Source organism: Thamnophis sirtalis, unplaced genomic scaffold, assembly GCF_051295495.1.
Source record: "Thamnophis sirtalis isolate CommonGarterSnake01/CBP01778 unplaced genomic scaffold, rThaSir2_p1.2 scaffold_8, whole genome shotgun sequence".
NCBI lineage: Eukaryota > Metazoa > Chordata > Lepidosauria > Squamata > Natricidae > Thamnophis > Thamnophis sirtalis.
Window position 1 is genome coordinate 1869836 of NW_028261388.1, and position 15308 is coordinate 1885143.

At 45.5% G+C, this 15308-nt stretch overlaps 1 protein-coding gene across 2 annotated transcripts in view; it reads left to right on the forward strand.

Annotated features, from left to right (window-relative positions):
* ARRB1 (arrestin beta 1) overlaps positions 1–8510 on the forward strand; it is a 58663-nt gene extending 50153 nt beyond the window's left edge. The window contains exons 11-16 of one of the 2 annotated variants that reach the window (XM_087720949.1): positions 1965–2102; positions 2738–2821; positions 4116–4139; positions 5411–5481; positions 5683–5734; positions 7982–8510. In XM_087720949.1, the coding sequence (XP_087577075.1) occupies positions 1965–2102; positions 2738–2821; positions 4116–4139; positions 5411–5481; positions 5683–5734; positions 7982–8090 (478 nt within the window). In that variant the 3' untranslated portion in view covers positions 8091–8510. The remainder of the gene's footprint in view (positions 1–1964; positions 2103–2737; positions 2822–4115; positions 4140–5410; positions 5482–5682; positions 5735–7981) is intronic. The other variant, XM_087720950.1, reaches the window with a different exon arrangement.
* The last annotated feature ends 6798 nt before the right edge of the window (positions 8511–15308 follow it).

Here is a 15308-nt window from a genome sequence, read left to right on the forward strand (position 1 = left end):
GACACTTTGGAGAAGGATGACTGCATACAGGGGGTCTTTTGAGTTGCAACCAAGATTAAGCTCCACAATCATGGTTGTAAGTCGAGATGGACATAAAGCAGGAAATGTGAGGATGACATTGGAGGGAGCAAATCGTGTGAGTGATGCGCTTTGTGTCCTTTGTGTGGTGTTGTCATTCTCACTGATCCTTCCTTCCCCAACACGCATCGCGTGGTATAACTTATTAGAACTTGTTTTGCATTTTTCCAGGCTTAAGCATCTCGCGTGCTCTTCCTGCAATAATTTGCAATAACCTTTCTTGTCCGTCTCTAATTATTATGCTTTTCCCCCCATTAAGATTTTGTTCTGCCAGCATTTCCCTCTAAAAAGGAACACTCTGCCTGCTCCTTTCTCTGATATATGCATATTTATGCCCACAAAGACATTCTTTTTCTAATTGGAAACTTGCATTGTAAAACTCCAGAGTAGACAATAAAAACAGCTGCAGTTTGGTTGGAGAATCAGTTTAGAAAGTGCAGATTAAAATCTGAAATGAGCCCACCCTGTACGCACTACCTAATCCACCCTCCCTGACCTGAGTTTTGTTCCAAAACCGCAAAAAATATTCCAGTTGTGAAACAATTTACAGGTTTTGATAGATGGATGGATGGAGGGAGGGAGGGAGGGAGGGATGGAGGGGATGGATGGATGGATGGATGGATAGATAGATAGATAGATAGATAGATAGATAGATAGAAGATAGATAAGATAGATGATTGATAGATAAGATAGATAGAAGATAGATGATAGATGGATGGATGGATAGATTAGATAGATAGATAGATAGATAGATAGATAGATAGATAGATAGATAGATAGATAGATATGGATGGACAGATAGATAAGTAGGTAGATAATAGATGGATGGATGGATGGATGGATGATAGATAGATAGATAGATAGATAGATAGATAGATAGATAGATAGATAGATAGATAGATAGATAGATAGATATGGATGGATGGACAGACAGACAGATGGATGGTAGATGATAGGTGATAGATAATACATGATAGCCAGACAGACAGATAATGGATGGATGGATGGATGGATGATAGATATAGATAGATAGATGGATGGATGGATGGATGGATGGATGGATGGATGGATGGATAGATGGATGGATGATAGATATAGATAGATAGATAGATAGATAGATAGATAGATAGATAGATAGATGGATGGATGGATGGATGGATGGATGGATGGATGGATGGATGGATGGATGGATGGATGGATGGATGGATGGATAGATAGATAGATAGATAGATAGATAGATAGATAGATAGATAGATAGATAGATAGATAGATAGATAGATAGATAGATAGATAGATATGGATGGACAGATAGACAGATGGATGATGGATGTTAGATAATACATGATAGCCAGCCAGATAGATAATGGATGGATGGGTGGATGGATGGATGGATGGATGGATGGATAGATAGATGATAGATAGATAGATAGATAGATAGATAGATAGATAGATAGATAGATAGATAGATAGATAGATAGATACAGATGATAGACAGAGAGAGAGCGAGGGAGGGATGGATGGATGAATGATAGATGATACATAGATGATGGACAGATGGACAGATAGGTAAGTAAGTAGATAATAGATGGATGGATAGATGTTAGATGATAGACAATTAGATAGACAGATGGGTGGATGGATGGGTGGATAATAGGTAATAGATGATGGATGGATGGATGGATGGATGGATGGTATATTAGATAATACATGATAGACAGACAGACAAGGAGGTCTTCTGCTCCAGCCCCCTTCCCAAGGCAGGAGACCTTATACAATCCGCAACCATTCCGTTTTGAATTCCTGCGGAGAAATTAAAGCCGCCAAGGACAGCACTGAGCTTGTATTATCCAGCCTCTCCCCTGCTCTCTTCTGCCCCTTCCCTGCAGCGATGTGGTGGCCCCCAGCTCGACTTTCTGCAAAGTCTACACCTTGACCCCTTTCCTGGCCAACAACCGGGAAAAGCGCGGGCTGGCTTTGGACGGGAAGCTGAAACACGAAGACACCAATTTGGCTTCCAGCACCCTGTGAGTGACTCTTTCCCCCCGGGGGCCGTTGGGAGGGTCCGTTTGGATGGCCTTTACCTGGTTTACGGGATCCCTTGGCTTAGCCAACATATATGGACTTCAACTCCCAGAATTCCCCAGTCAACATGTCTGGGACTTCAACTCCCAGAATCCTTTAGCCAGAAGAGCTTTCTATACAGGGGGTCCTCGACTTACAATCACAATGGAACCGAAAGCTTTCGTTGCTAAGCGAGGCAGTCGTTAAGTGCCTCTCAGCCTCTTTTTTAACGACCTTTCTTGCCGCAACCGTTTAAGTGAATCCCTGCCGTTGTTAAAGTGCCAACGCGGCTGTTAAGAGAATCTGGCTTCCCCCATCGGCTTCGCTTGTCGCGACCGTCATAAATGTGAGTCCGTTGCCGAGCATCACATGACTGCAGCAGACGTAAGTGTGGAAAACAGCCCCGTCCCTCTCCTCAGTACCGTCGTCGCTACTTAAATGAACGGTTGTAAGTCGAGGACCGGCCTTGGGCAGATTTTCTGGGAACGGACGGAAAGAGAAAGGCTGCGAAAAAAGGGAGGAAAGTTCTCATATTTGACCGATTTTTCCTTTTTTTATTTGTTCCTGAGGCGAATAATCCTTTCCTTTCCTGTCCCAGGTTGAGAGAAGGCGCCAACAAGGAGGTTCTGGGGATCATCGTCTCCTACAAAGTGAAGGCCAAGCTGGTGGTCTCTCGAGGGGGGTAAGTCCAGGCGGTCCTCGACTTACGGCCGCAAAGGTGCGTGGAATTCCTGTGGTATTTCCTAACCTTTAACCCTAATCCCAAGAAGACCCATCCCTTGCTATTTATGTTTACGTGGTGAGCTTTCTGCCCCGGAGACAAATCCCTTCTTGTGTCCGATCCCACTTGGTCAATAAGGAATTCTAATTCTATCCAATCCTATCCCCTCTTCTAATTCTATTCTATTCTATTCTCTTTTCTATTCCGTTCTATGCTCTATTCTGTTGTATTCTATTCTATATTCTCTTCTCTATTCTATATTCTCTTCTCTATTCTATATTCTCTTCTCTATTCTATATTCTCTTCTCTATTCTATATTCTATTTATATTCTATTCTGTTGTATTCTATTATATTTTATATTCTATATTCTATTCTATTCTATTCTCTTTTCTATTCTATTCTATATTCTATTCTATTCTATTCTATATTCTATTCCAGATTCTATTCTATATTCTATTCTGTTGTATTCTATTCTATTTTATATTCTATATTCTATTCTATTCTCTTTTCTATTCTATATTCTATTCTATTCTATTTATATTCTATTCTATTCTCTATTCTATTCTATTCTCTATTCTATTCTATTCTATATTCTATTCTATTCTATTCTCTATTCTATTCCAGATTCTATTTTATATTCTATTCTGTTGTATTCTATTCTATTCTACATTCTATTCTATATATATTCTATTCTGTTGTATTCTATTCTATTTTATATTCTATATTCTATTCTATTCTATATTTTATTTTATTCTATTCTATTCTATACTATACTCTATTCTCTTCTCTTCTCTATTCTATTCCAGATTCGATTCTATATTCTATTCTGTTGTATTCTATTCTATATTCTATTCTATTCTCATTTCTCTTCTCTATTCTATTCTAATAGTCTCTATTCTATTCTATATTCAATTCTATTCTCTATTCTATTCTATTCTATATTCTATTCTATATTTTATTTTATTCTATTCCATTCTATATTTTATTCTATTCTATTCTATATTCTATTCTATTCTATTCTATATTTTATTCTATTCTATTCTATATTCTATTCGCTTTTCTATTTTATTTTATTCTATATTTTATTCTATTTTTAAAACTATTCTATTCTATTCCATATTTCTATTCTATTTTTATACTATTCTATTTTCTTTTGTCTTCTATAATGATAATTATAATTCTATTCTCCTACTCTACAGAATTCTATTCTGTTGTGTTCTAACTCTCTTCTCTCCTCTCCTTCCAACCTGCCAGCTTGCTGGGAGATCTTGCCTCCAGGTAACAACACCTTTCAAATTCTACCTGTGCTGATCTAATGCAGTGCAACCTCCCTCCACCGGGGGCATCCACGGGGAAAGTCGAAACAGTCAAGGGTGTTTTTTGCACACAAGAGATGGCTGAGAAGCCATCTTGACTTTTCTGACCTCCTCCGGGGAAGCCCCTGCCTTTGCATGCAGAGATCTGATCCCCCACCTAGAAGGGTTACCACATCGCTGCAGCACTGATGATGTTCCCTAGTATGGTGATGAAACGTCTGTAAAAAAAAAAACAACCGAGCTCAGAGAGCACCAAAGACCCTTCATAAATAATTAGAATAAATCATAATTATTGACACTAATTATTTTTAATAGCACCCTTTCAGGGTCAAAGGTTAGTCCTTTGGGAGAGAATAAACCCCTCAAAAGCGAAACCTTCATCTGAAGGAGGCTAAGGATTAGAAATGAGGACTAGAAGCTTGAGGCGGTTTAGCTGTGGCAGAGGTAAGGCAGGATCTTAAAGCAAGGTAACCTTTTAAGAGAGGTTTAGGGGAGCAGAAAAAGTGCTTTTGGGAGGAGTAATAATCCCCCCCCGAAAGTGAAACCTTCATGTACAGGGAGCTAAGGATTAGAAATGAGGACTAGAAGCTTGAGTCGGTATAGCTGTGGCAGAGGTAAGGCAGGATCTTAAAGCAAGGTAACCTTTCAAGAGAGGTTTAGGGGAGCAGAAAAAGTGCTTTTGGGAGGAGTAATAATCCCCCCCGAAAGTGAAACCTTCATGTACAGGGAGCTAAGGATTAGAAATGAGGACTAGAAGCTTGAGTTGGTAGAACGCAGGCGGCTAGATCCACTAGAGAGTCTTGAGTTTTCCCCCAGGGGCATCCATGGGGTCTCCCACTTTGATTAAAAATTAATTTCTAAACAAAGCGGCTGAAATGGAGAAGATCACCCCAACTTCCCTCCCCGATCCCACATCGAGAAACGAATGTCGGAATCCCACACGATTTGCAGCAAGAAAGCCAAGTTCTCCTCCCTTCAAAAATGGGTTTCTTTGAATGCCTTGCTGGGAATTGGGGCCAACCTGGCTCCCCATAAACCCAGTTTAGGAAATCCTGGCCAGGCAGACACCCCCAAAACTCCAGGCCTTGCGAAGAGGGCAGTCCCGGAGGAAGGAGGATACCTGAAATGGATCCCTCACTTACTTTCTTTCTTTCTTTCTTTCTTTCTTTCTTTCTTTCTTTCTTTCTTTCTTTCTTTCTTTCTTTCTTTCTTTCTTTCTTTCTTTCTTTCCAGCGATGTGGCCGTGGAGCTGCCGTTCACCCTGATGCACCCTAAACCCAAGGAAGAGTTGTTACACCGGGAGGGTGAGTCTGTCCGTACGGGGCCGACCTGGGCGGGAGGGAGATGAGCATCCTCCTGGAAGAACATCCATGAGGACTGCTGCCTTGAGAGGGCTGGCTAGTTGGAAGAATCAAGTCGGCTGGCTGGGGGTGGGGGGAGGCAAGGGGGCATTACACCCGCTGTCCAAGGAAACGAGATGAATTGGCTTTGTTTCTTGTTTTCAGCGCCCGAAAACGAAGCTCCCATCGACACAAATCTCATAGAACTTGACACGAAGTGAGTCAAATCACCTTGTGTGTTTGTGTGCATTTGTGTATGTTTGTGTGTGCGTGTCCTTTACATGTAGTCCAGCTACTCTGCCTTGTAGAGGCAGTCCTCACACTTACAAGCTATGAAGGAACGGTTGCTGGAACTGGGTATGTCTAGTTTAATGAAAAGAAGGGCTGGGGGAGACAGGATAGCAGCCTTCCAATATCAGTAACTGAATAGTCGCTAAACAAATTGGCGTAAGTCGAGAACTACCTGTATTGGGAAAACCACTCTCCTTGTTGTAGCCCGCCAGCAGCCAGAGAAGCTGGAAGCAGATTCGGACAGTGAGGAGGTTGGGGAGGAAGATGGGCCAGTCCTGGAGTCTGGGGAAGGCTCGGATGAGGGCTCTGTGTCGGAGGCAGAGAGGGGGCCAGGGCCGTCTGCCAGTTATCAGCTGCCTTCGGAGTTAAACATCAGGGAGGCAGAAGAACAGCTGGAGCCTGTTCCCAGTGTGCACATGCGCAGAGCAGCCAGACGAAGGGAACAGCGAAAGAACAGGGGTCGACTTGGAAGTAAGGCCACAGGTAGACGGTGAATGGCCCCTCCCAGAGGAAATAAAAGAGGAGCTACAGGGGAGTGGAGTTTACAGGAGACAATTATTTCACTTAATTGGTTCGTGACTCTCCGAGACTCCTTGCCAAGTTCTGCAGAGATCAGCCAGTCAGATCTCCAAGCCAGATAAGGTCTGTGACCGTAAATCCTCCCTGGAAAGACTTTGCTGGAGGTGAAGGAGGAGAATTCACAGCAAATGAATAAAAGAGTTTTTTTGTCGGGACCAGGAATTTGCTTCATGCTCTCGGTCAGAACAAGACTTTGTGCCTAGAGTTACTTTGCTATAGAAATTGAAATAAATAAAATGGATAAAAATATTTCAGCTTTTCCCAGCTGGGAAACAAGAATAAAAATCTCAAAACATTAAATTGACAACTTTTAACTCTTAGTAGGATCCTGCAAGCATTAAACCAGATACGTGCTCATCTCTGGTTATTAAGAAATTGGAGAATCATCCTGTCCGATAATGTATAGAGCTTCCTGCTTGAGCAGAGGGTTGGACTAGAAGACCTCCAAGGTCCCTTTCAACTCTGTTAATCCGTATAAGAATAGGTAGTCCTCGCCTTATGGCCACCGTAAATCCTCCCTCGAAAGACTTTGCTGGAAGTGAAGGAGCAGGATTCACAGCCAATGAATAAAAGGGGTTTGGCTTCAGGCTCTCGGGAAGCCTCAATCAGAACATTCTCCTTCTCACCTGCTTCTTTTCACTAGTGTGGAAAAAAAACCAAAACCGGTCACTTTCTTCAGTGCTGTTATAACTTTGAACGGCCACTAAACGGAACAATAGCAATAGCAATAGCAGTTAGACTTATATACCGCTTCATAGGGCTTTCAGCCCTCTCTAAGCGGTTTACAGAGTCAGCATATTGCCCCCAACAACAATCCGGGTCCTCATTTCACCCACCTCGGAAGGATGGAAGGCTGAGTCAACCTTTGAGCCGGTGAGATTTGAACAGCCGAACTGCAGAACTAGCAGTCAGCTGAAGTAGCCTGCAGTGCTGCACCCTAACCACTGCGCCACCTCGGCTCTTTTTAATATAGATAGATAGATGATAGATAGATAGATAGATAGATAGATAGATAGATAGATAGATAGATAGATAGATAGATAGATAGATGATAAATAGATAGATAGATAGATAGATAGATAGATAGATAGATAGATAGATAGATAGATAGATAAAGAGAGAGAGAGGTATAGGTATAGAGAGAGAGATATATAGATATATAGATGGAGATAGAGATAGATAGAGAGAGATAGATATAGATAGAGATAGAGATAGAGATATCAATAGCAATAGCAGTTAGACTTATATACCGCTTCATAGGGCTTTCAGCCCTCTCTAAGCGGTTTACAGAGTCAGCATATCCCCCCCACAGTCCGGGTCCTCATTTCACCCACCTCGGAAGGATGGAAGGATGAGTCAACCTTGAGCCGGTGAGATTTGAACCGCCGAACTGCAGAACTAGCAGTCAGCTGAAGTGGCCTGCAGTGCTGCACTCTAACCACTGCGCCACCTCGGCTCCTTAAGTCCTGTAAGTCGATCACTACCCGGAATAGGAAATGGCTCTGGCTGCAGAATGAAGTTTCCCCTTCACCCCGCCCGCTTTTCCCGAGCCCCCTGACCCATTTCCTTCTCTCCCCTTTTTCTTCTGCCCCAGTGACGATGACATCGTCTTCGAAGATTTCGCCCGGCAGAGACTCAAATGCATGAAGGACGAGGAAGAGGAGGCCGACGGGATGAACTCACCACAACTGAATGACAGATAAACGGCCCGCCTTCCTCCTCCTCCTCCCCCTCCCCCATTTCCACTCCGAGCGTCCCGGCACTCCCCCTACTCTTTTCTATCAGTTTTTGGAATTGCGTTGTTTTTAAACACGTTGACTGGGAGCCTGTAGAGGGGGTGGGTGGGAATGCAACCCCCGCCCCCTCCTCCTGCCAACACTCAAGGCCACCGTCCGGTCTGAATATTGCAGACGGACGGGGGGGGGGTCTAAGAAGGGAGCTGCGTTGTCGAGCGCCACGCTTAGGGCATGTGTGTGGGCGTGCATGTGTGTCTATGTGTGTGTGTGTCTGTGTGTGTGTGCTGGGAAGGGTATCAGGACACGGAGGGTCCTTGGTGCTCTCTGAGCTTGGTAGTTTTCTTGGAGACGTTTCATGACCCAACTAGCGAACATCATCAGTGCAAGAAGGGATCGGGGAGGAGGAGGAAGAGGAGGAGGAGGGGGAGGAGGGGGAGGAGGAGGAGGAGGAGGAGGAGGAGGAGGAGGAGGAGGAGGAGGAGGAGGAAGACTGTGGGGTCCTTGGTGCTCTCTGAGCTTGGTAGTTTTCTTGGAGACGTTTCATGACCCAACTAGCTAACATCATCAGTGCTAGAAGGGAGGTGGGTTTGTGGAGAAGAGGAGGAGGAGGAGGAGGAGGAGGAGGAGGACTGTGGGGTCCTTGGTGCTCTCTGATCTTGGTAGTTTTCTTGGAGACATTTCATGACCCAACTAGCTAACATCATCAGTGCTAGAAGGGTGGGAGGTTTGTGGAGAAGAGGAGAGGAGGAGGAGGAGGAGGAGGAGGAGGAGGAGGAGGAGGAGGAGGAGGAGGAGGAGGAGGAGGAGGAGGAGGAGGAGGAGGAGGAGGAGGAGGAGGAAGACTGTGGGGTCCTTGGTGCTCTCTGAGCTTGGTTGTTTTCTTCCAGACGTTTCATGACCCAGCTAGCTAACATCATCAGTGCAAGAAGGGAGTTGGGTTTCCTCTCTGTTCATCTACCATGACTTGTACGATCAGTGTTGGTGGGAGTGTTGGTTTCTTGTGAAGTCCTTGGTGCTCTCTGAGTTTGGTGGTTTTCTTTCAGGCGTTTCACGACCGAACTGGGTAACATCATCAGTGCCATTAAGGTTCCGGTAGACGAGAAGGCACCAATGGTATTTCCTAGTAAGCATCATCTAAAGAACAGTTGCTGGAATTGGGTATGTCTAGTTTAATGAAAAGAAGGACGAGGGGAGACATGATAGCATCTTCCAATATCTCAGGGGTTGCCCCAAAGAAGAGGGAGTCAAGCTATCCTCCAAGGCACCTGAGGGCGGAACAAGAAGCAATGGGTGGAAACTAATCAAGGAGAGAAGCAACTTAGAAATAAGAAGAAATTTCCTGACAGTTAGAACAATTAATCAGTGGAACAGAAGTTGCCTCCAGGAGTTGTGAATGCCCCAACACTGGAAGTCTTTAAGAAGATGTTGGATAGCCATTTGTCTGAAATGGTATAGGGTTTCCTGCCTAGGCAGGGGGTTGGACTAGAAGACCTCCAAGGTCCCTTCCAACTCTGCTATTCTATTTGGGTCATGAAACCTCTGCAAGAAAACAAGCAAGCTCAGAGAGCACCAAGGAGCCCACAGTCGTCCTCTTCTTCCTTCCCTTCTCCTTCCCTTCCACTCATGTATCCCTCCTCCCTTCTAGCACTGATGACGTTAGCTAGTTGGGTCGCGAAACGTCCGCAAGAAAACAAGCAAGCTCAGAGAGCACCAAGTCCTCCTCGTTTCAACCCTGAGCTGCAGATATTCTCCTTCATCGGGGACACCTCTCTGATTTACGTGAGAGGGAAGCCCGGATGTAGGGCGAGCGTTCCTCCTTCGTAAAACCCGAACTCGGGACCGGCTGCTAGGAGAGCCCGAGGGGGAAGGAATTTCTTCATCCTCACCCTTCTTGGCAGGTGGGGAGAAGATCCGCACGCACGCCGGTCCCGCACTACGTCCAGCTAACCCAGCCACGCGCGGCCCCTTCACCCCGTCCTTGGCTTGGCTTCTGTTCTTTTTTCTGTGACCGTTTCCGTGGTTTTGTCAAATAAATTATTCTAGTTTATTAATCCGAGATAACGCTTCCGCTTCTCTTGAATGGCGTCCGGTGTCATTTCTCTCCTTCGGTGGGCTGGGGGGGGGGGGTGGGCAGGCAGCTCTGCGACCGCCGGACCATCGGGCCACATCATCTGGATGAGCGTGCAAAATAGAGAGGGGAGGGGGATTACAGGTGGCGTGCACACCAGAGGTGGGTTCCTACCGGTTCAATAGAACCGGTTCGTCAAATCTACCGAACCAGTTAGAAGAGGTTTCACAGGAAAAAGGGAAAGGCAGAAGAAGGGGGGGAAGGTTAAAAAGGAGGAAGAGAAAGGAGAGAAGGGAAGGGAGAGGTGGAAAGAAGGAAGGAGAGAAGAAAGAGAAGAAAGTGGGATGGGAAGGAGGGAGGGAAGCAAGGAAGGGAAAGAGGGAGGGAAGGAAGGAGAGAAGGAGAGTAGATAGGAAGGAGGGAAGGAGGGAAGAAAGGAGGGAACTTAAGAGAAGAGAAAGGAAGGAGGGAAGGAGGAAAGGAGGGAGGGAAGGTATGAGAGAAAGAGGGGGGGATGAAGAGAGGGAAGGGGAAGGAAAGGAGGAAAGGAAAAGAAAGGAGGGAAGGAGAGAAGGAGGGAGGGAAGGAAGGGGAGTGGGAAAGAAGAAACAAGGGAAGGAAAGAGGGAGGGAGGGAAGAAGATACCTAACCTTTGATGTCTATAATGACTTTGATATTATGGGAATGTCTTGAAACGCAGTCAAATGTAAAGCAAAACAGTGGATGTTGTATTTTTCTTTTACTAATAAAAATACTTTATAATAAATAAAAAATAAAAAAAAGAAGAGGTTCCACCAGTGGACCCGGAAAGCAGCAGGCCACACCTACAGAAGAGGTTCCAAAAATTTTTTGAAACCCACCACTGGTGGGCGTGTAACGTCCCGCAGTTATCTACGCATTAATAATGATCTAGCAATATTTCCTTATACATTTTAGGGACCTTTCCTTACATAATTGGTGTTTTCTTTCATACTTTTGGATTTCTAATGTCTGTTTCCGTTAGTTGGCAATTGCTAAAACCAATCCCACGTGAAAAAGTATTCAGAGCCTTCTTGATTTTAATTGTCAATTTATTTATTCCTGCACATTGTAATGTTTATTCATTTACATCTCTCTGTTTTTCCACTGTTGTGCAAGCACAATCCCAGCAGCTGCTAACATGTGTAAAATTAAATGTATATTATGCTCCCTTTCAAATAGCCAACAAAATATTTCTGGTTTTAATTCCATATCTTGCTTTACGATTGCTTCTAACCACTAACTTCTGAATAGATACTTGGACCGACCTCAGTATTAATTCATAATTTCATATCCCGTCACATGGGCAGCAAGCCACTCCCATCCGGTCACACGGGCAGCAAGCCACTCCCATCCGGTCACATGGGTGGCAAGCCACTCCCATCCGGTCACACGGGCAGCAAGCCACTCCCATCCGGTCACATGGGCAGCAAGCCACTCCCATCCGGTCACACGGGCAGCAAGCCACTCCCATCCGGTCACACGGGCAGCAAGACACTCCCATCCAGTCACATGGGCAGCAAGCCACTCCCATCCGGTCACACGGACAGCAAGCCACTCCCATCCGGTCACATGGGCAGCAAGCCACTCCCCTCCAGTCATACGGGCAGCAAGCCACTCCCATCCGGTCACATGGGTGGCAAGCCACTCCCACAAAGGAGGCCACACCCACAGAGTAGGTGCCAACAATTTTTGAAACCCACCACTGGTGCGCACACTCACACACACACACACACACACACGCAAGGAAGTGGCACCCTGGGCTGCAACATGCAGCAGGAGACCATGATGTGCTACGTTTTTTCTCAAGGCTGCCTCTGTACCCCCTGCTAAACCTGGTTAGTTTCCATCTTGGTCTCTTCTTGGCCTCTTTGATCCTGTTCCTTTAGGGCGGAATGCCGGCTTCCCAACTTGATGGACTTCATTTCCCAGAATTCCCCAGCCAGCCACAGAAGGAAGGATTAACCAAGAGATAACAACTGGGAAACTGAGGCAGGCCACGTTTCCGTGCAGGAAACACCACCAGTGCCGCATCTTATTGGTGTGCCCTGTACGAGGATTTGCACACTTTTACACACTTCCATGCAGGGATTCTGGAATTGTGTTCAAGGGGGCTGAAGATACACGATTTGATGGTGACAAGGGGTTACAGCTAGTCCTCGGACGTACGGCCACAATGGAGCCCAAAATTATGCTGCTAAGAGAGAGAGAGTCGTTAAGTGAGTTTCGCCCACATTTCACCACCTTTCTGGCCCCGGCCGTTAAGTGAATCACTGCAGTCGTTCAGTTAGCAACATGGTCGTTAAGTGGATTTGGCTTCCCCGTTGACTTGGCTGGTCAGGAGGTCGCAAAAGGGATCATGTGACCCCAGGACACTGCAACCGTCATAAATACGAGTCGCTTGCTAAGTATCTGACTTTTGATCCTGTAACCATGGAGACGCTGCCATGGTCATAAGTGTGAAAATCTGTCATTAGTCCCTTTTTTTAGTGTCGTCATAGATTCAAGCGGTCATTAAATGAACTGTTGTAAGTCGAGGACTACCTCTATGTGAAAATGCTTTCCCCCAGCCTGCTCTCTGTCTCTGCCTCTTCAATGCCACACCCAGGGAGTCCTCCACTTACAACGGATCACTTAGTGACAGTTTGAAGTTACAACAGCACTGAAAAAAGTCTCATTTTTCACACTTACGACCGTCACAGCATCCCCGTGGCCAACGTGATCCAAATTCAGATGCTCGGCCGCTGACTCATACTTACGACGGTCGCAGAGTCCCAGGGTCCCTTTTTGCGATCTTCTGGTGAGCCAAATCAATGGGGAAGCCAGATTCACTTAACCCGGTGACTCACATATCAGCTGTAACGATTTGGGGGAGGGGGTGGACTAGATGACCTCCAGCGCAAAGTCCCTTCCGACTCCCTTCATCCGATAAAAAGATTTAAGGTCCCAGCAGGTTCCTGGAGCCACTAAAATGACTGGAGACGAGGCTTGCAAAAAATATCTGCTTTTATTGATGGCCATAGCAAAAGCTATGAGTGAGCAAACTGTTGGGACTCAGCAGAAGCTTCCTGTGAGTTGCGTCGGGATGCAGGACTAATGAGCAGCTGTTGCTTGTTAGGGTTGTCTTCTGCAGATAAAAGACGGATGGTGCCATGCCTTCGTGGCAGAAGTCAACGTTCGTGGTTCGTCATTCGTTGTGTGTGGTTCATCGTTTCGAGATTCAAAGAGGCACTTGGATAAGTGATTTGCTTTCTGTCAACCTGGTTTGCTGTAAGAGCTTTTTGTGTTCGCTTTTGCTGTGTAACTTTTTGCCAGAGACTTTATCTATGTTTATTTTTGGGCTCGCAGCCAACTTGAGCCAGGACTGATAAAGATATTTCCTTTGAAGTTCTGTCTGACTGTCGTCTGTGAACGAGCAAAGAAATGGGGTCAGAACAGCAAACTATCTCCAAAACATACAAACACACGCATGTGAGGGATAGCCGTCCCCTACAAGAGGGGCTCAGAGGATTATTTCCATTTTAGGCAGAGAGAAACCAAGTTTACCCAATCAGAGACAAAGATTCCTTACCAATGTGATCTTTAAAGCATCCTGTCTCTGTTGTAACGTTCCCGTGGTTCGTCCATGAGGCCAATGTGGAGAAAAGACAGGACACGATCTTTCTCGGGATGGAGCGACCCAGATCGGGGGTCTGAGAGACCCTTTTATTGAGATAGGACAAAGGCAGGAGGAGCAATAGCATGTGGTTAAAAACAGCCTGTAAAACTACAATTTCTAATCTACTGCTCAGGGAAGTTCTGTCTATATATGGTCAAATCCTGGGCGTCAATGGTAGGGCACATCTCAGGATGTTATGTTATGAACTGTCAGGATGTTATGGGGTTTTAGGAGTTTGTTTCCTCCTGTGTGGTTCAGCGTGGCTCTGCATGCCCCGTTATCCACTGGGCCATGGGTGACCCACACCTACACAAGGAATTATATTACAACACTCTGTCTCTGGAGGATTCCTATAGCCTTGTGTAAGGGGGTGGCAGCCCCCCCCACCCCCCACCCCTTTGCCAATTTGTTTTTCAGCAGAATGCTTTCAGGGTTGATGAGCCCGAATAACTCCCCAGTTTGGTTCCTTTCTCGATGGGGCCTGATATTCCCGGGTAACAATTTCTTTTACGTTTTCAAGAACGTGCCTCGCTTTGAAGCCAAGAATGGAATTTCAATTTCAATTTCAATTTAATAAAATTTGTATGCTGCCCACTCCCTTGGGAAGGGAGAACATTTGCAGTCCGGATATTAAGATTAGAGGCTAGAAAACAAAAACTCATTTCTGACAGTATGCAATAATATAACCAGAAGCCAAGAACAAGGCGTGATTCTTAATAAAGGAGTATATCGTATCAGAAGCAAACCGTAAATGTTGGTTTCGTGGGTAACAATTATACAGTAACAGAAGCAATTGGTAATAAAAGCAAAGAGCCAACATTGATTCATATACTCCTTCAAGATGCTTCCCTTCAAAGATCACTCAAATGAGAGATATAAACTGGAGTGGAGAAGATTTTTTTTTTTTTCATTTTATTTGACATTTATAGGCCGCCCTTTTCCCTGAGGGGACTCAGGGCGGCTTACAATTTGTAGGAAGGGAGTGCAAGACAAAACACAAAAAGAAAGTGTGGAGTATAATAAAATAAAACAATAAAACACAACATTCATTCAGCATTCGGGTGGGGCGAGATTCGGGTCTTATCCCCAGGCCTGACGGGATAGCCAGATCTTGAGGGCTGTGCGGAAGGTCTGGACGGTGGTGAGGGTGCGGATCTCCACGGGGAGATCGTTCCAAAGCGTCGGAGCTGCAACTGAGAAGGCTCTCCTCCGCGTAGTCGCCAGTCGGCACTGACTGGCGGATGGAATTCGGAGGAGGCCCAATCTGTGCGATCTGATGGGACGCAGGGAGGTAATTGGCAGAAGGCGGTCTCTCAAATAGTCAGATCCACTACCATGGAGGGCTTTATGGGTGGTAAGTAGCACCTTGAAGCGCACCCGGAGATCAACAGGTAGCCAGCGCAGCTCACGGAGGATCGGTGTTATGTGGGCGAACCGTGGT